General features: G+C 39.9%; 1 protein-coding gene across 1 annotated transcript; it reads right to left on the bottom strand.

Annotated features, from left to right (window-relative positions):
• Positions 1 to 2,889: 2,889 nt before the first annotated feature.
• Positions 2,890 to 21,416, bottom strand: LOC131659606 (uncharacterized). Its single transcript, XM_058928774.1, has 2 exons — positions 21,235 to 21,416; positions 2,890 to 3,568 (listed from the first exon to the last, which is right to left on the bottom strand). The coding sequence occupies exons 1-2, from the start codon at positions 21,414 to 21,416 to the stop codon at positions 2,890 to 2,892; spliced, it is 861 nt and encodes a 286-aa protein (XP_058784757.1).
• Positions 21,417 to 21,897: the final 481 nt, after the last annotated feature.

Raw genomic sequence — 21,897 nt, forward strand, 5'->3', positions numbered from 1 at the left:
AAATAGCTGCATATAATAGCTTTTCCAAAACTAAATCCACGTCAAATGTAAAGCCACACGAAACATTTACTTTGTCTGCTTCATAATGCATTTAATTAATCTTGTAGTAATTTTCTTGTTTTACTTTGGTTGCACTCTTTTTTTCTGACTATAAATATAAACAAAATGAAAGCATAACATCATTTTTGTAACTAAAAAATGAAGAAAAAAAATCTCAATTCAAATTTATCCTTAATTCCAAATTCAATATACTCAAGATATTGATTTTGTGGGCATATTAGTTTCACCTTGCTTAGTATATATACTTTACTTTTAACTTTTATATCAAATTATTTATTGAGTTTATATTACAGAGTGTTAAGCATAGATGAAGAAGAAGCCATTAGAAGCGGGAACATGATTTGAATGAAAAATGTATTAGATTACTTTGGATAGTAACATGTGTTGTTTATATACAACAGGGCCTAGTGAGTATAAGGACCCAAACTAGCATATATGATAATGGGCCAATAATATCCTATAATAGTGAGCCTAATAGATTTAATACCCCCCCCCCTCAATCTTGGGGCATATAGAGTGTAAACCAAGCTTAGTCAAATTTGTAGAAAAAGGCTTAAGGTCTAAAGGTTTATTAAAAATGTCTGCTAGTTGTTGATGAGAAGGGACCAGTAAGAGACGAAATAATTGTTGTTGCAGCTTTTCATGTACGAAGTGGCAGTCTAATCTGAGGTGTTTTGTGCGTTCATGAAATGAAGAGTTGTTAGTGATGTGGATGGCTGAAGCGTTGTCACAATATAATGTTGCTGGTTGTATGAATGGAATACGTAATTGTGTGAGTAAGTTGGTAAGCCATTGTAGTTCAGAGGTAGTGGACGCCATAGCACGGTATTCTGCTTCAGTTGAGCTTCAAGATAGTGTAGGTTGTTTCTTTGATTTCCAGGAAATAAGGGAGTCACCAAGGTAGATACAGTATCCCGTGACGGATCTTCGAGTTTCCGGGCAGGTTGCCCAGTCAGAATCTGAAAATGCCTTGAGCTGAAGTGTTGAATTTGTAGGGAATGAGATGCCTTGAGCTGGTGAGATTTTGAGATATCATGGAATCCGTAGGGCTGCTGAATAATGTTGATCAGTTGGTGATTGCATATGCTGGCTAAGTTGTTGAACAGCGTATGAGATGTTTGGGTGTGTTGAGTAGATATATGAGTTCTCCTATCAAACGTCTGTAGGGTGACTGATCTTCTAAAATAGTCCCAGCAGGGGAAGTCAGTCTTGTATCTCGGGTCATAGGGGTTGAAGAAGGTTTGCATACAAGGAGTCCAACATTGTCTAATAAGTCTAAAGTGTATTTTCTTTGGCAGATGTTAATGCCTTTTTTGTTGCATGCAAGCTCAAGCCCCAAAAAATATTTCAAGTGTCCAAGGTCTTTGATGTGAAAATGCTGTTTGAGAATTGCTTTTGTGGAATTGATAATCAATTTGGAATCTCATCACGCCATTATCATCAATTTGGAAGTCACCCCCATTACGTTGGTTAATCATAGCCAACCGATCAACCAACTTCACATCTGATTTCTGGTCGTCTCTAATTTCACCAAGGATAGTGTTAGTTAGCATCAACATTCCCCACATCACACTATTATAAGTCTTTTCCCACACTAAGCTCATATCATAGAACTGCTCAATCAAACTAAGCTCGCGTACCATGAGCATTGACATGTGCAAGGATTTCCTACTCAAGGCATCTGCCACCATATTTGCTTTAACCAAATGATAATTCAATCCAAAATCATAATCCTTCAAGAATTCCAACCATCTCCTCTGCCTCATATTCAAATCCTTTTGATCGAACAAGTACTTTGAACTTGTGATCATTGAACACTTCAAAATTAGAGCCAAGCAGGTAATGTCTCCAAATTTTTGAAGTAAAAACCATAGCTGCTAACTCTAAGTCATGTGTAGGATAATTCCTCTCATGAACCTTTAACTGCCTAGAAGCATAAGCAACCACTTGTCCATTCTGCATAAAAACTCCACGAAGGCCCATCTTAGATGCATTACGGTATACTACAAAAGACGCACCTAGATTAGGCAAAATCAATACTGGAGAAGTTGTCAATTTCTTCTTCAGTTCTATAAAACTTTCTTCACACGCGGCATCCCACACATAAGCTTGACCATTGCAAGTCAACTGAGTCAAAGGTAGTGCTAATTTAGAAAAACATTAGATAAATCTACGGTAATAAACTGCTAAACAAAGAAAACTTCTAATCTCGGTCGCAGACTTCGGAGTCTCCCACTATAATATGACATCAACCTCGGAAAGACCCACCACAATACCACCACTAGAAATTATATGGCCAAGAAAACTTACTTCCTTCAGACAAAACTCACACTTGAATAGTTTAGCGTAAAGCTTCTTCTCTCTTAACACCTATAACAAAATCCTCAAGTGCTTTGCATGATCTTCTTCGGATTTAGAATATATCAAAATATCATCAATGAAGACCACTAGAAACTCGTTTAGGTACTCATGAAATATTATGTTCATATACTCCATGAAAACACCCGACACATTAGACACACCAAACGGAATCACAGTATACTCATAATGATCGTACCTAGTTCTAAAGGTTGTCTTCGGGATATCATCTGACTTAACACGAATAAGATGGTAACCCGACCTCAAGTCAATCTTACTGAACACATTATTACCCACTAATCGATCCATCAAGTCGTCAATTCTTGGTAGCGGATACTTATTCTTAATATTCACTTTGTTCAACTGTCGATAGTATATACACAACCTCATATTATTGCCTTTCTTCTTGACTAACAACACAGGAGCACCCCATGGAGAGACACTAGGTCGAACAAACTTCTTCTCAAGTAACTATTCCAATTGTTTCTTCAATTCACGTAATTCTGAAGCTGACATCCTATAAGGAGCCATCGGCATCAGACTCGTACCTAGAACTAGTTCAATGGTAAAATCTATCTCACGTTCCAGAGGTAAATCACTGATGTCACTAGGAAACACATTTGGAAATTCATAAACAACAAGAAAATCAACACTTGTAGCCTCGCCATCGACTTGCAGTGATGCAAACATAGCAAGTATCACCGCTTCATCCTCGAGTAGCTCTCCCACTTGTTTAGCCGACAAAAACATCAGCCCTCCGTCACCACTAAAGTCAGGAAACATCACAATTTTGGTATAACAAGTGATATGAACATAGTTAAATTCCCACCAGCTCATTCCTAGGATAACATCAATTTGGTGTAGGGGTAAACACGCCAAATCCATCCCAAAACGTTTACCAAAGATAGTTAGGGGGCATCTTGAACAAACATAAGTAGTAGTGACAGAACCACTAGCAGGAGTGTCCATCACCATTTTACCATTCATATCAGGTAATTTTAATTCCAACTTAATAGCATATTCAAGTGAGATAAATGAATGAGTAACACCAATATCAATAATAGCAATTAACTCAACATTGTTTATAAAACAAGTAGCTCGAATCAAGTTATCCTTCTTGAAACCATATGATCCACTCAATGCGAACACTCTACCATTAGTTTGAGTAGTAGCTTATTTCCTTGGCTTCTGACACTGGGTACTGATATGACCTTGTTCACCACAATTGAAGCAAGTAGGACCCTCATTCTTACATTCAGGAGCACGACGACCTGTCTTGCCACATTTATAACACCTCATCACTTTGTTCTTCATATTCATTGGAGTGGTGACCTAGATCACCACACTTATAGAACCTAACGGAAGAGAGAGCTCCTCCCCCACTTGGCTTCTTCCCATCAAAAACCCTTCTGCTTCCCTTTACTAGTTGGGTTAGCATAAGGCTTCCCGAGGTCCTGATTCTTTCCGTTCTTCTTATTCAGACTCTTATAGTATGCCGAATGAGCTTTGTTGCCCTCTTCAAAAATCCTACAATTTTTCACCAATTCATGGAACGACAGATCTGCTGATATCCTACATCTCGCTTAATTTTAGGATGCAAGCCACTTTCGAACTTGATGCACTTAGAAAACTCCCCCATCATCAGCATTGTATTGCGGATAGTGCTTTTCCAACTCTATGAACTTGGAAGCATACGCTACAACAGTCGAGTTCCCTTATTTCAGCTCAGAGAACTCAATCTCCTTCTTACCCCGAAAATCCTCTGGAAAATTCTTCCTAAGTGTAGCAACCTGCCTAAAAATTTAAAAGGTTTAGAGTCGCCACCTATTCTGAAGGGCGAATAGGAAACCCTACGCAGTTTAGAGATCGGGGTAAGTTATTATAATCAGGTCGAGGGAAGGTGTTAGGCACCCTCAACCCTTTCCTATTGGCTTTGAATCTAAGGCAAAGGTTTATGGCTAAAATATTAGGATTTAATAGCTAAAGAAATGAAAAGGGTGAATGGTAAGATATGAACCTGATTAGAATTTGGAGGAGGGGGAAAATTGAGATTTTTTGAGGAAGGGGACTCGCCTTGTTGCCAAGTGCCTACGTACCTCCTTAGGGAGGATCAGAGTCTACGTAGTTCGGGGTCAAGGTTGTACGCCTTATGGTTGAATTTTGTGATTTGAAATTGTTTTAAAGGCTTTTTGAATAGCCTATTCGCAGTTTGAAATTGATTTGAATGGTGAAAGTGTTTTGAGGTTGGCGTACAACCTTGATTTAATTTGTTACTGTTAGATGCGGTGATCGATAGATTCGACCAGTATAGCTAACAGGTTGAATTGTATTGCTGGTTACTCAGATCGATAGATTCGATCATCGCGGGCAGCAAATTAATTGTATTTTAATTTTTAAATATTTTTATCTCTCGTCTAAAGCGACTGATAGTTTCAATCGGGTCGAGGAGAGAATTATGAAAGTAAGTAAGTTATACATTAATCATACAATTTTATTTCTCGTCTAATACGACTAATAGATTTAGTCGGTTTGAGGAGAAATTAAGCTAAGTTGTTAAAAATATAATCAAACAAATTTCAGAAGTTTATTTAAATAATTAATTATCATTAACCAAAATTTGAAGAATTAATTGATGAATTATTAGAATAAAAATGAACAAATTTTAATTAATCACTTACCAATAAACTATTAAACAAATCCAAAGTTTTTTAATTGAATTTTATTTTTTTGTTTATTACCAGGGGGTGCGTTTTATTAAGTGTTAGTAATTTGTAGGGGTGTAATTAGCAAATGGGCTGAGCCCAATTGAATTCCAATCCGTTTAGTTACGATGTGGCGCAGGTTCATGGAGCTAGGATGTATGCTCAGATCTGGAGCGTCAGATCTAGCTCTAAACAGATCAAACAGCCTGCATGTTGTCTGCTATTAGGGTGTGTGATAAGAGGGATTGCACTGAATCATGTTCAGTGGCAGAGCCAGGCAACCATGAGAGGCCACGTAGCGAGGGTCTGACGAGCACACGGGGGAGACATCCCCAACACCCAACAACTCGTTCCATTTTCTTCTTTCTCTCTCTTTCTACTCTCTCCGTTTCTCTCTCTGAATTCCCTCTCTCACTCTTCATTCTCTCTTTCCTCGAACCAAAACCCAGCATGGTTACAAAACTCACCGCCAACCGCCCACTCACTCGCCGTAAACCCCAACCAACCCAGAACTCCGATGAAGATTCATCGGAATCTTCATCGTCCCCGCCCCAAACCTTCATATGTCCATCGTATTCAATACCCAGAAATCCCCAATAGATGAACCCTAACCTAGCCAAAGAACCCTAACCTTGAATCACAACCCTAAACCCCCAAATTCCCAGACAAACACAGCAATTAAAACATACACTCGGATCTTTTAAGCTAAGTTCGAGATTCGGTTACCTTTTATCTTGTATTCTGGAACGTGTAAGCTCCCCCTCGCTCTAATCTCCTTCTCTCTGTGTATGATTTGCAGGTACGATGACAAAGAACAAGCGTTCTCGTGGCGGCGCTCTAGGGTTTCTTTCTGGAAAAATTTCTCCGACCCCTTCTAATTTCTTTTCTTCTTCTTTTATAGTCTAGGTTTAGATTCAATTAGGAAAACTTAGATTAGATTCTGATTTGTAAATTCATTGTAATATTATATTGAATCCATGAAATTATTATGATTTAATTTTGATTCGCGTTTTAGAAAGATTTGATGTGTTTTTGTTTGATTGAAGATCCGATTCAGCTTCGAGATTGATTGATGTTCATGGGCCTGGGCGAATTCAGATTAGGGTTAGTTTGCTTGGAGAAGGAGCGGCGGCCGTAGCTAGGGTTTGGGCGTAAGGGAAGATGAACAGGATCCGGGTCGTTTTGACCCGGTCCAATCCTGGTTTGTTCTGACCCAAAACCCATGACCCAATACCATATCCAATAACTAGGTTGTTGTGCTGTCACGCTTTTAGCCCAAACACTAATTAGCCCATTAGTCTCAGTAATCTTGATTAAAACAACATAACATCTTAATAAGAATGATTAGTAGAGCTTAATAATATTAACTAATAAAGATATTTAAAATAAAGCTAAATTGTCTAAAATATCCATAATAGTTAAATTAATTAAATCCATACTAATAATTCCGATATTAATCCCGATATTAATCTTAGTTAAATGTTTTAATATTAATACTAATAACCGTATGGTTAGTAAATGATAATATTTGACAAATAAACAAAGGGTAATAAAATGATTAAATGAACCAAATGGGCCCAAAATAAATTGGACCTCAAATATTTACTATCCACACCTCCACTTATTTCAAACTATACGGGAATTTTATAGGAGAGCGAGTTTAATAATAGATATGTCAAACCCTGTGGCTCCTAATTGTTAACTCCCTTAAAAACGAATTATGACGGGTAAATTTTGGGGTATGACAGCTGCCCCTATTTAATTATCTGGGATTGAATGGCGTGAGAATACGCAGGTCTCACGCTTTTCGGATCAAAGAGTTATTAAATAATGGAAGACCCCTAAATTTACCTCGTGCTTGAGTGTGAGTGAGAAAAACGTCCTGTTAAAGCCTGAGTCTTACATAGCGAGGACCTTTGTTGGTTGTGTAATCGGCCTGCTATGGCCAGCGAGCCTCCGCAGTTTGTGAACCCCCCACTTACTATAGTTCTAGTAAGTTTCCGTAGCTTGTGGACCCCAATAGGATTGCTTGCTATAATTCTAGCAAGTTCACCTGCACTGACAGGGTTATCTGCGAATATCATCACAGAATTTACCTGTTTCACCAGGGTTATCTGCGAGTGTTATCGCAGAATTTACCTGTACCACCAATAGGGTTATTCGCGAGTGTTGTAGCGAAATTTACCTATGTCACCAGGGTTATCTGCGAGTGTTATCGCAGAATTTACCTGTACCACCAATAGGGTTATCCGCGAGTGTTGTCGCGAAATTTACCTATGTTATCAGGGTTATCTGCGAGTGTTATCGCAGAATTTACCTGTACCACCAATAGGGTTATCCGCGAGTGTTGTCGCGAAATTTACCTATGTTATCAGGGTTATCTGCGAGTGTTATCGCAGAATTTACCTGTACCACCAATAGGGTTATCCGCGAGTGTTATCGCGAAATTTACCTATGTTATCAGGGTTATCTGCGAGTGTTATCGCAGAATTTACCTGTACCACCAATAGGGTTATCCGCGAGTGTTATCGCGAAATTCACCTATGTAGAATTTTGTTTTGTAAATGCGTATGTATCATGCTTATGTGTTATGCACATGCCCCTGTTGTTTGTATAATGCGCATGTATGAATGCTTACACATGTGTATGTTGTATGTATACTGATGAATGTATGCAATGATGTATGTATGATAACCCCGACACCTCATCTCCTTATCACCCATCTCCTTATCACCCATTGCCTTTGTTTAACCTCTTTTGAACTGTTTGTGAGTTCTGGCTCAGTTTGTATTCGAATGACTTGCCGACCCCTTTGTGAAAGGATCAACCTGGGGTAACACCAGTGCAAGGTGTGTGTAGCCTTCCAGAGATTTTGTCTTTTTTTTTTGCTTTTGTGTTGCAAGTTTGCAAGTTTCTCATGTTAAATCCATGTTAAAGTTTATAAAGATAAATTATCCTTTGCAAATGGTACTAAAATTAGAAATGAAGCGTAGTATGCAAAAAGGAAATTTTATTGATATTGCCTTGAATTGGCGGGTGTACAGAAATGCGAAGAAAGAAAATGACAAATAGAAATGATATTAATACTGCTGTTGCCTTTTTGTTATCGAGGGCCCCAATAATCCTTCGACTTCAGAAGTAGATGATTGCACGACCCCTTATCCTTCGTAGTTTGCCTTCGGCTTATGTCCGGTAATCCTGCTTTTGCTAGGCATAGTACTTCTTGACCGCGTCTGAGTTGATTGGGTGCGGTAGCTCATCCCCATCCATTGTAGTGAGGACTAATGCCCCTCCTGAGAACACCGTTTTTACAATGTATGGACCTTCGTAGTTAGGTGTCCATTTTCCACGGGCGTCGAGTCGAGGTAGCAGTATCTTCTTGAGGACAATGTCACCTTCTTTGTAGGTTCGAGGTCGGACCTTCTTATCGAACGCTTTTTTCATCCTCTTCTGATAGAGTTGTCCATGACACAAAGCTGTCAGTCGCTTTTCTTCAATGAGATTAAGCTGATCAAAACGAGTTTTTACCCATTCCGATTCTTCTAACTTTGTGTCAGCTATGACTCTTAGTGACGGGATCTCCACTTCGATTGGGAGGACAACTTCCATACCGTAGACTAGGGAGAAGGGGGTTGCCCCTGTAGATGTACGCACCGAGGTTCTGTAACCGTGTAGGGCGAAGGGGAGCATTTCGTGCCAATCCTTGTATGTTTTCACCATCTTTTGTATTATCTTTTTGATATTTTTGTTTGCAGCTTCGACGGCGCCGTTCATTTTAGGCCTGTATGGTGAAGAATTATGGTGTTCAATCTTGAACTCCTCGCACAGCTCCCTCATCATGTTATTGTTCAGATTCGACCCATTATCGGTGATAATCCTGCTTGGAACCCCATACCGACATATGATATTATGCTTGATGAACCGAGTGACTACTTGTCTCGTCACGTTGGTGTAAGAGGTAGCTTCGACCCATTTGGTGAAGTAGTCTATGGCAACCAATATAAATCGGTGTCCATTCGAAGCTTTAGGTTCTATCATCCCTATCATGTCGATTCCCCACATTGCAAATGGCCATGGTGAACTCAGAACGTTCAACGGGTTTGGTGGTACGTGCACCTTGTCAGCGTAGATCTGGCACTTGTGACATGTCCTTGCATATTGGAAACAGTCGGCCTCCATTGTTAACCAGTAATACCCTGCTCGCAGTATTTTTCTAGCCATTGAATGTCCGTTTGCATGAGTTCCGAAGGTTCCCTCATGTACCTCCCTGATAATCTCCTTAGCCTCGTTTTTATCTACACACCTCAACAACACTGAATCATAGTTCCTTTTGTACAGGATGTTTCCACTTAATAAGAACTTGGATGCAAGTCTCCTCAATGTCTTTTTATCAATTGTCGAGGCATTCTCCGGGTATTCTTGTTTTTCCAGGTACTTTTTAATGTCGTGGTACCATGGTTTGTTGTCAGACTGCTCCTCAATCGTGAGACAATAGGCAGGTTCGTCGAAGTGTCTAACAGTTATCCGTGGTTCATGGTTTGGCCAGGTCACCTTGAACATAGAGGAGAGCGTTGCTAGTGCGTCGGCTATTTGATTTTCTTCCCTCGGGATATGAGTAAAAGTGATAGTATCAAATTCAGCCATCAACTCCAGTATAAGGTCTCGGTATGGGATTAGTTTTGCATCTCGAGTGTCCCATTCCTTGTTGACTTGATGGATTACCAATGCTGAGTCTCCGTATACATCAAGGAGTTTGATCCTTAGGTCGATTGCAGCTTCTAACCCAAATATGCATGCTTCGTATTCTGCAATGTTGTTGGTGCAGTCGAAACATAGTCTTGCAGTGAAGGGTAAGTGCCGGTCATCGGGAGATGTCAATACTGCCCCTATGCCATGTCCTAGTGCATTTGAGGCACCGTCGAACATGAGTTTCCATACCAAACCCGGTTCGGGTCCCTCGTCGGGTCCTGGTATTTCATAGTCTCTTACTAGCATAATATCCTCATCGGGGAAGTCGAACTTCATAGATTGGTATTCCTCGAGGGGTTGGTGAGCAAGATGTTCTGCCAATACACTCCCTTTTATTGCTTTTTGAGTTACATACTGTATGTCGTATTCGGACAACAACATTTGCCACCTTGCAATTCTACCCGTGAGTGCCTGTTTTTCGAACACGTATTTTAAAGGATCCATTCTCGATATTAGCCATGTGGAATGATTCAGCATATATTGCCTTAGACGTTTGGAGGCCCATGCTAGGGCACAACATGTCTTTTCCAATGGTGAATACCGAGATTCGCAATCCGTGAATTTCTTACTGAGGTAGTAGATAGCGTGTTCTTTCCTGCCTGTTTCGTCTTGTTGCCCCAGTACACACCCCATAGACCTTTCGAGTACTGTGAGGTACATGATTAGTGGCCTTCCGGGTACAGGAGGTAAGAGTATAGGTGGTTCTTGTAAGTAGTTCTTTATGGTTTCGAAGGCTACTTGACAATCATCATTCCATTTGATAGGTTGATCCTTCCTGAGTAGTTTGAATATAGGCTCGCATGTAGCTGTTAGGTGTGAAATGAACCTTGAGATGTATTTCAATCGACCCAGGAAACCTCGCACCTCTTTTTCTGTTTTTGGAACGGGCATCGCTTGTATGGCTTTTACTTTGTCAGGATCGACCTCTATACCTCGCTGGCTTACAATGAATCCCAACAGCTTTCCCGATCTTACACCAAACGTACACTTGTTCGGGTTTAACCTTAGCTTGTACTTCTTTAAGCGTTCGAACAACTTATGTAGATTTGTGATGTGCTCTTCTTCTGTGCCAGATTTGGCAATCATATCATCTACATACACTTCGACCTCTTTGTGAATCATATCATGGAATAATGTGACCATGGCTCTTTGATATGTTGCCCCTGCATTTCTCAATCCAAAAGGCATCACTTTGTAGCAGAAGGTGCCCCAAGATGTCATGAAGGTGGTCTTTTCCATATCCTCAGGGGCCATCTTGATTTGATTATATCCGGGGAACCCATCCATAAAGGAGAACAACGAAGCTTGTGCTGTATTATCCACCAAGATATCTATATGTGGTAGTGGGAAATCATCTTTTGGACTTGCTTTATTTAGATCCCTGTAGTCTACACACATGCGCACCTTCCCATCTTTCTTAGGAACTGGCACTATGTTTGCAATCCATGGTGGGTAGTCAACTACAGCAAGAAACCCGGCATCGAACTGTTTGAGCACCTCTTCCCTAATCTTACTATCCATATCTGGTCGAACTCTTCTGCACTTTTGCCTGACCGGCGCACACCCTTCTTTGAGAGGTAACCTGTGTACCATGATGTCTGTATCCAACCCCGGCATGTCACGGTATGACCAAGCGAAAATCTCTGCATACTCGTGGAGGAGCTTGGTTAGCGTTGCTTTTACGTCCTTACCTAGCGTTGCCCCAATCTTAATGTTCTTGGGTTCTTCATCCGTTCCTAAGTTTATGATTTCAATGGCCTCTTGTGGAGGGAGCATGCTCTTGGATTCCTTATCCATTAACCTTGACAACTCTTCCGGAAGTTCATCGTCTTCCTCATCCCCTTCTTCAGCCTGATTAGCGAGAGCCTCGAGTTTGTATGGAGCCTCAGCAGTATTATTATCGGTGGTGTCAGAAGGTGATCTGCACATGTTTTATGTTTTGTTTTCTTTTAGTATGCAGATGTGAACGTGCTTTGTTTGTGCAAGAAATTTATTTGTCATTTTCGGAAAGGAAAAAAAAGGAATAAATGCGAGAAAAGACAATGTTTTCAATACCAAAATGCAAAGACAATTTCATTAATAAACTTCGAACTTGAAAGTAAATGGGGCCCTTACAAACTAGCTCTATGCTTCGGGCGAGGCATGAGCGTTATTGTTTTTCTTTATTTGAAAAGGGAAACAAAACACACAAAAGCAAATTACTTTGAAATGAAAACTATCTCCGGTATCTCCATGCTTGTCCAATTCTGAAGTTGTTCCCCTGGTCTGATTTCTCGAATGAAGTTGGACGTCCCTTCTCGAGAATCCTGGTTGGACACCATAGCCACATGTTCATACCCGCTAGTCACAAAAGTTTGCATTATTGGGGGGAATGGTCGTTCCTCTTTCTTAATGCTTGTGACCTTGGTGGGTTGGTATCCTAACCCTGAGCGGTCTTTCTTCTCTGACACCTCTGGTAGCTTGCCCCATCCTTTAGCATCTGTGTCTTGTAGATCCTTCCATGATGTCACTGCCCTTCTTATCTTCTCCACTGGTAGTGTGATAGCGGTTGCAATTTCTAGAGCTTGAAATGCGGTACCCAATGCTTCGTCTCCAGCCTCGATATATCTGTATGAGTTTAGATTGCTGACAAATATATTTTCTTCTCCATTGATGGTTACTATGGAGTTCCCATTCACAAACTTTAGTTTCTGATGGAGGGTGGAGGTGACTGCCCCAGCTGCGTGAATCCAAGGACGCCCTAGCAGGCAGGTATAAGCTGGCTCGATTTCCATCACTTGGAAGTTGATGCAGAAGGTGTGGGGACCAATTATGACAGGAAGGTCTACTTCTCCGTACACCGGACTCTGTGATCCATCGAAAGCCTTAACCACCAGAAGACTAGGTCTGACCACAAGTCCTTCTAAGGCTATCTTGTCAAGTGTTGCTTTTGGCATCACGTTTAAGGATGACCCTGTGTCGATCAAAACTCTAGCCAGATGAGCCTTCCCACACTGCATGGAGATATGCAAGGCTTTATTGTGTGACTTTCCTTGCAGGGGTAGCTCATTGTCACTGAAACTCAGGCATGCCCCAGCAGTTAGATTGGCCACCATCCCATCAAATTGATTGACTGTAATGTCTTTAGTTACATGGGCAGCGTTTAGGATCTTCATCAGAGCATCTCGATGTTTCTCAGAGTGTATCAATAGTGATAAGAACGATATCTTAGATGGTGTCTGTTGCAACTGATCTACCACTCTATAATCACTCTTTTTAATCAGAGCGAGAAACTCCTCAGCATCCTTATTAGAAGTTTCTTTATCCTTAGGTTCAGCCTCGTCACTTGGTCTCATGACTACTTGTTCTCCAGATTGCGTCAAGTTTTCACTAGACTTTGGTTGTACTTGCGCAGTTTTGAATATGCGCCCACTACGGGTCATGCCCCCAGGTCCAACAATGCTTGACACTGCAGTATTGGTATCGGTCTCATATTCCCATGGTACCGCTTTCATCTTGTCCAAAGGATATGGTCCTCTGATTGGGATGATCTTGGGACGCTCTTGCGTAGGTATCATCACTGGTGGTCTAGAGCATGGGATAATCAATGGTTTCCTTGCCCCTTGTGCAGGTATCATTAAAGGCTCGTTTCTTTCCACCATCGCCACATATTCCTCCTCAGGGTGTTCCTCCAATTGGATCAATCCTTGATCCATGAGCCTTTGCAAAGTGTCTTTGAAAGCTTCGTTATGTTCTAGGATAAACCCCTTTATAAGAAGATACCTCTTAATTGCATCTATGGGGGAGTTCCGTTGTTGAACCAACTCTTGCTCATTGACAACTTCTATTGCATTGACTGCGCCTTCATGGTGTGGCATCGGATTTGTTTTCACATTGGGTTTGTCAAAGGCGATTGCCCCTGACTCAATCAGATCTTGGACTATGTGTCTAAAAGCCCAACATTTCTCCAAGGTATGTCCAGGAGAATTGGCGTGAAATTCACACCTTTCATTCGGTTTGTAGTTGGGCGTGATCTTGCCTGGAGGAAGAGGTGGCAGTGGCCTAACTTCTACCAAGGATTCATTTATTAAATATTTCAGAATTTCTTTCTTGGAAGTAGGTAGCGGATCGAATCTCCTTTGTCCTCCCTGAAACCGGTTTTGTTGTGGTGGATATGATATGGGAGGTCTGTTCTCCTGATGCCCTACAGCATTAGTCTCTCCTTCCTTCTTCTTTGTGAAGTTGGGGGTAGGCCTCTTCGCCTGATAGGAGTTAGATGATGCTCCTTGTATTTTCCCGCTCTTAATTCCGTCTTCTATTCTTTCACCAATAACCACTAAATCTGAAAACCCTGAGGACACACTCCCTACCATTTTATCGTAGTATGGCCCTTGTAATGTAGCCATAAACATTTTTACGAGTTCTTTTTCCAACAGGGGAGGTTGGACTCGGGAAGCCATTTCCCTCCACCTCTGTGCATACTCCTTGAACGATTCCTCTTTCTTTTGTGACAAATTTTGGAGTTGCATCCGATCGGGTGCCATGTCCAAATTGTATTTATATTGCTTTAGGAACGTATTAGTAAGGTCGGTCCAGCTTCGGATGTGAGACTTCTCTAATTGCATATACCAGTCAACCGATGCTCCACTCAAGCTATCTTGGAAAAAATGCATCATCAGCTTTTGATCATGAGCATAAGCAGCCATTTTCCGCACATACATGCGCAAGTGACTCCTCGGACAAGAGAGTCCCTTGTACTTTTCAAAGTCGGGGACTTTGAATTTGTGTGGAATTGTCAGGTCCGGGACTAAACTCATCTCAAAAGTGTCTACGTCGAAAGCATCATATCCTTCTACAGCTTTCAGTCTCTCTTCTAATGCCCTGATTTGTCCACTCTCCTTAGAATTCTCCCCAGAATCAGCAGAGGTCAGCTTTGGTTGAGGGACTTGATCTGTGTCATTAGTGTCCCCATACTGTAGATCCAAGTAGTTCTCATCCCTAAGCGGATTATTGATTGGAATGCGAACTGTGCGAGACGTCCCTTCTTTCTGAGTAGTAGGGATAAATTCTTCTTGAGAGGCCTCTCCCTCTTCATGGGTCGTAGCGACCCTTTTAGATGCGTGAGCATTGGTTTTGTGAGGGTCATGACCTCGCACATATCCTAACAATGGGTTGCCATCCTTAGGTATCTCTTCATACTGATCATGAACTTCCTTAGCTTTGTCTTGCTTATCTTTGAGGTCTTTCATGAAGCTCAGCACTTGGGCCATTCCTCCCTGGAGGTCTTCAACAGTACCCTTTAGTTGGGTCATTTCCTCACGAAGGGCGGCTTGGTTCTGCTCTAGTTGTTCCATTGCTTTCTTCTTCTGAGCTCTTGTTTGGATGAGTGATCGGGTTGCAATGGCGTGACTGGAGATGAAGACAGTTTTCCTTTTAATGTTTTGAAAAGAAATGCCATGCTATGCGTGCTATGAATGATATGCAAATGCCATGCTCATGTCTTATCCACATTGTTATTATAATATATTTATATATATTTATATATTAACATATATGTCTGTATATATATATATTATTTCTTTTTTTTCTTGTTTTTTTTTTTTTTTTAGTAGGAACCTTTTCTTTCTCTTTTTTTGAATAATTCTTTTTGGTGAATAATTGCGAAGAAGTTGAATAATGCGGAAATAAACACACTTTATTAATTCAAAAAACTTGAAAGAAAGTACAATTTAAATTGTTCAACATTGCGAAAGGAAATAAACACCCATAGAAACAAAAACTTCTAAATAATAAAAAAACAAAACTATAAATGACTAAGAACGCCTATGAATGTCCTCCTTGAAGTTGTCCACCATGCTCCTACAAAGCTCCAAGAACTCCTTCACTTCTTTGGGAAGGATGATGGGAGAAGACTCCGCTTTTTCTAAACCCTTCGGAATGTCTAGAATTAAATCATTGCACAAGTAGACTAGCTTGTCATAATTCTCACGACACTTCTCATATTCTTCAAGCATCTTGGGAACCATGCTCACATGCTCATTTGCCGTAGAAACAATTGTGTATTGTCTTTTCCAATGGTCTCTTTCGTTCAGGGTTGCCTCGTGTACCTCTCTTTGTCTTATGAATATTTCCCTAAGTGATACCATGGCTTGGAATGCTCTATTGTACTCATCGGTGCGCTGTAAAAGTGCTTCTTCCGTGGTTAATCTCCTTGCGCGCTCTTGTTGTCCAGAATTGCGAGCTTCTTGAAGATCATATTTGAGGTTCCTTATTTCCTCCTCTTGATCTTTAGTCCTATCAGTTAATTCAAAGACCACAGCTTCTAGATTTTTCTCAGATTCCGCTTTGTCATGGGAAGCCTTTTCATAGCTCCTTCTCCACCTTGCAATTTCTATATCCGCTTGTGCCAACCTCTCATTATGTGCTTCTAGATTAAAATTAGCACTTAGAACTCCTTCGGTTGCTCGCTTTCTTTTATTCCTTTGTCTATCATTCTCTTCCTTAGCAGCTTGAAGCTCCTGGTTCTTTTCCTTAAGATCGAAGCGTAGTTGGCTTTTTTCGTTGGAAAGTCGATGTATGTCAAGCTCTAATTTTTCCTTTTCCTTACGGGACGCCTCTAGGGCAGCCTTGATTCCTTCTATCTCTTCGATGGATAGAGAAATAGGATTAGGAGAATCGGGCTTGTATGCGGGATCCACAACAAAAGGTAGCAAAATTTTCCCAACTCTCTCTTGAACCCATCTAGTGTAAGGTTCCTTAGCAACAATATTCTTCGGTCCATAATTCTTTGTTTGAACATGCTTCCAAGCTTGAATTACTTTCTTTAATGTTCTTGGTTCTCCTTTCCCATTATCATGCAAAATTAATCCTTCCACTTGTTGATCGGAAGGCTCACAATCCATAGAATGACCCAATTGGCGCAATGCAAGCACGGGATTATAATTAATACAACCCAAAGTTCCCATTAAAGGCACATTATTAAATTCTCCACATTTATAAATAATTCTTTCAGAATTCAATTTCCTTGCAAACCAGAAGATAGAATCCGCATTGAGAGCTCTTAGCTTTTGAGACCATTCATGCCTAGTCAAATCTTTGATTAAATAGCTAGCCTTGTAAAGGTGAGAAGTCAACCAAGAGTATAGTAAATGAAGACAACAGGATATCGCTCCCCTTTTCTTTTCATACCGATCATGGATAGTATAGTAAATATTAGCAAGAATAGTAGGAGTTGGATCCTCATTTGAATTTCTGAAGGAGGTGAAGACATGAATAGCAGCATCATCAACATATTCTGCCTTATTAGGCAGTAGAATAATACCAAAAATTAAAAGAGCCAAAAAATGTCCGCAAATGTCCCATTGTTTCTTTTGAGCATAAGACATAGCTTGAGCTTCCAAATAAGTTCTTTTAATTCCTTGTATTCCTCCATCGGTTTTGTGATTAGCTTCTAAATCCGCAACGGGCACTTCCAAAGCTTTGGCTAAATCAAACATTTCAGCCCTTTTTCCAGCACCCGTATAAAATACTTTTTTAATTCTTGAAAACCCAAGCATAGCATCCATCTCCTCCAAAGTAGGAGTCAACTGAAAATCCTGAAAAGTGAAACATCTGAGCGGCGGATCATAAAACTGGATCAAAGCGGTGATTGCTTCTTCTTGAACCTTAACCTTGAGCAAGTCCAAAATATTTCCATAACGGCCTTCAAACCTGTTCAAAGCAGTTGATGACATCTTATCCCTTATATTTCTCAATTTCTTGATGTCAGGCACTGAGACGGTGAGGTGGACAATAGGCTTCTTAGCATTCATTTTTCCTGAATTTTCACCAAAAAGAATTATTATTATTTTTTTTATTCTTCTTTTTTTCCTCTTTTTTTTTCACCTGTGGATAAGACATGATAAAAATATGCATATGATTTATGATGCATGCAAATAATTATAAAAAACATAATATTATAATAATAAGCATATATTCAACATATAATCACATAGGCCCTAAGTTCATAGGTTCGACATAACGGCTCGGTAGCCTACCCTTCCCATGGGAAAGCTCTAGAAGGTCTCATGGGATCATTCGTAGCCGCCGAGACTTTTTGTCTCTTTGGATTTTAGAACAACTCATTGGTCCATGAGGTTCGAATTTTAGGGGTTGGTTCCCAGAGAGATCAGCTAACTACCCAGTCCAGCCCTCAACAAGGTCGAGCCTCGTATCAGAACTTTCCGAATATTTAACCCACTCTGAGTGGAATTATAATAAGACTCGTAGGCGATGTAATTCCCCTCTGGTCATTATTATAATCCCCACGCTTAGGCTTAACAGCAGTGAAATATACCCAATAATGCAAATTATATAACAATTAACATTTAATGCAAATATGGCAAATAAATATTTAATAAAAAAACAATAAATAAATAAATAATTAAAAAAAATCATTACTAAAAAGATAAACCTTCCCCCAAACCCTAAACGTGGCAAGTTTGCCAAACCCTAAAATGCGCCACAAACCCTAAACCACAAACCTAAACCTAAACCCTCTCAAGCCTTAGGAGCATAATAAATCACCATATGTGTATGTCCCCAGCAGAGTCGCCAGCTGTAGCAACCTGCCTAAAAATTTAAAAGGTTTAGAGTCGCCACCTATTCTGAAGGGCGAATAGGAAACCCTACGCAGTTTAGAGATCGGGGTAAGTTATTATAATCAGGTCGAGGGAAGGTGTTAGGCACCCTCAACCCTTTCCTATTGGCTTTGAATCTAAGGCAAAGGTTTATGGCTAAAATATTAGGATTTAATAGCTAAAGAAATGAAAAGGGTGAATGGTAAGATATGAACCTGATTAGAATTTGGAGGAGGGGGAAAATTGAGATTTTTTGAGGAAGGGGACTCGCCTTGTTGCCAAGTGCCTACGTACCTCCTTAGGGAGGATCAGAGTCTACGTAGTTCGGGGTCAAGGTTGTACGCCTTATGGTTGAATTTTGTGATTTGAAATTGTTTTAAAGGCTTTTTGAATAGCCTATTCGCAGTTTGAAATTGATTTGAATGGTGAAAGTGTTTTGAGGTTGGCGTACAACCTTGATTTAATTTGTTACTGTTAGATGCGGTGATCGATAGATTCGACCAGTATAGCTAACAGGTTGAATTGTATTGCTGGTTACTCAGATCGATAGATTCGATCATCGCGGGCAGCAAATTAATTGTATTTTAATTTTTAAATATTTTTATCTCTCGTCTAAAGCGACTGATAGTTTCAATCGGGTCGAGGAGAGAATTATGAAAGTAAGTAAGTTATACATTAATCATACAATTTTATTTCTCGTCTAATACGATTAATAGATTTAGTCGGTTTGAGGAGAAATTAAGCTAAGTTGTTAAAAATATAATCAAACAAATTTCAGAAGTTTATTTAAATAATTAATTATCATTAACCAAAATTTGAAGAATTAATTGATGAATTATTAGAATAAAAATGAACAAATTTTAATTAATCACTTACCAATAAACTATTAAACAAATCCAAAGTTTTTTAATTGAATTTTATTTTTTTGTTTATTACCAGGGGGTGCGTTTTATTAAGTGTTAGTAATTTGTAGGGGTGTAATTAGCAAATGGGCTGAGCCCAATTGAATTCCAATCCGTTTAGTTACGATGTGGCGCAGGTTCATGGAGCTAGGATGTATGCTCAGATCTGGAGCGTCAGATCTAGCTCTAAACAGATCAAACGGCCTGCATGTTGTCTGCTATTAGGGTGTGTGATAAGAGGGATTGCACTGAATCATGTTCAGTGGCAGAGCCAGGCAACCATGAGAGGCCACGTAGCGAGGGTCTGACGAGCACACGGGGGAGACATCCCCAACACCCAATAACTCGTTCCATTTTCTTCTTTCTCTCTCTTTCTACTCTCTCCGTTTCTCTCTCTGAATTCCCTCTCTCACTCTTCATTCTCTCTTTCCTCGAACCAAAACCCAGCATGGTTACAAAACTCACCGCCAACCGCCCACTCACTCGCCGTAAACCCCAACCAACCCAGAACTCCGATGAAGATTCATCGGAATCTTCATCGTCCCCGCCCCAAACCTTCATATGTCCATCGTATTCAATACCCAGAAATCCCCAATAGATGAACCCTAACCTAGCCAAAGAACCCTAACCTTGAATCACAACCCTAAACCCCCAAATTCCCAGACAAACACAGCAATTAAAACATACACTCGGATCTTTTAAGCTAAGTTCGAGATTCGGTTACCTTTTATCTTGTATTCTGGAACGTGTAAGCTCCCCCTCGCTCTAATCTCCTTCTCTCTGTGTATGATTTGCAGGTACGATGACGAAGAACAAGCGTTCTCGTGGCGGCGCTCTAGGGTTTCTTTCTGGAAAAATTTCTCCGACCCCTTCTAATTTCTTTTCTTCTTCTTTTATAGTCTAGGTTTAGATTCAATTAGGAAAACTTAGATTAGATTCTGATTTGTAAATTCATTGTAATATTATATTGAATCCATGAAATTATTATGATTTAATTTTGATTCGCGTTTTAGAAAGATTTGATGTGTTTTTGTTTGATTGAAGATCCGATTCAGCTTCGAGATTGATTGATGTTCATGGGCCTGGGCGAATTCAGATTAGGGTTAGTTTGCTTGGAGAAGGAGCGGCGGCCGTAGCTAGGGTTTGGGCGTAAGGGAAGATGAACAGGATCCGGGTCGTTTTGACCCGGTCCAATCCTGGTTTGTTCTGACCCAAAACCCATGACCCAATACCATATCCAATAACTAGGTTGTTGTGCTGTCACGCTTTTAGCCCAAACACTAATTAGCCCATTAGTCTCGGTAATCTTGATTAAAACAACATAACATCTTAATAAGAATGATTAGTAGAGCTTAATAATATTAACTAATAAAGATATTTAAAATAAAGCTAAATTGTCTAAAATATCCATAATAGTTAAATTAATTAAATCCATACTAATAATTCCGATATTAATCCCGATATTAATCTTAGTTAAATGTTTTAATATTAATACTAATAACCTTATGGTTAGTAAATGATAATATTTGACAAATAAACAAAGGGTAATAAAATGATTAAATGAACCAAATGGGCCCAAAATAAATTGGACCTCAAATATTTACTATCCACACCTCCACTTATTTCAAACTATACGGGAATTTTATAGGAGAGCGAGTTTAATAATAGATATGTCAAACCCTGTGGCTCCTAATTGTTAACTCCCTTAAAAACGAATTATGACGGGTAAATTTTGGGGTATGACACTAAGAAACTCCAAGTGAAAACAGCCTAGGTGATGACTTCACTTGCAACTTCCAATCTATAGCGAGTGCTAAGCCACTAGTCCTCAGCTTCCTTAACTAACATATGAGTTACATGTCGTACCTTCTGCACCCAGAGCTATCCAACAGTCGGAAAATCCTCTCAATATCTTTGATCCAAGCCTGTGCACCATCAGGATCATGCCTGCTCTTGAAGGTAGGCAGGTTCTCCCTCTGAAATGTGCTCAACTTACGGTTTGCTTCATTCCCTGCAGTGTTAGGCTGATTCGGCATAGCCTGAGCCATAGCCTCCAAGACAGCACCAATTGCAGCGTCATTTCTTCAAACCATAGTCTTCTTATACCACAACCAAATAACAAGGTTGGAATGGAACTAACAATACTCGACTTTTGCACAATTAGACTCGATAACTTGGTCGGACGGACCGACTTGCTCTGATACCACTAATGTAACACCCTTCTAAAACCCCGCGATTTTTCACAAATATTTTAACAAATAAATGTAAGTCAAACAGCAAGGATGTCACATCTTCACATACATGCATTTCTCAATTAATCCTGCTCCGTAACACGGGTTGAAACATAATTACAGTACGATTGTATCTTTAGTATTACTAATTAATTTCACTTCATAACTTCGTGGCGGAATATATAAGTCACAAATACTCCAATTAATTTCATTTACTGAAAAAGGTATTTTAACCATCAAAACATCATAAATCGGAACGGAATAAATAATTTGGAAATTAATACTTAAAACTCCAAAA

The sequence above is a fragment of the Vicia villosa genome, linkage group LG3, assembly GCF_029867415.1.
Source record: "Vicia villosa cultivar HV-30 ecotype Madison, WI linkage group LG3, Vvil1.0, whole genome shotgun sequence".
In the NCBI taxonomy this organism is placed as follows: domain Eukaryota; kingdom Viridiplantae; phylum Streptophyta; class Magnoliopsida; order Fabales; family Fabaceae; genus Vicia; species Vicia villosa.

Bases quoted from the DNA above. Each gene is read 5' to 3' on its own strand.
- LOC131659606 (XM_058928774.1), bottom strand. From the start codon at position 21,416: ATGGCTCAGGCTATGCCGAATCAGCCTAACACTGCAGGGAATGAAGCA. The intron at 3,569-21,234 runs GTACGACATGTA...AACTAATGGTAG, and splicing joins GATAGCTCTGGGTGCAGAAG to AGTGTTCGCATTGAGTGGAT.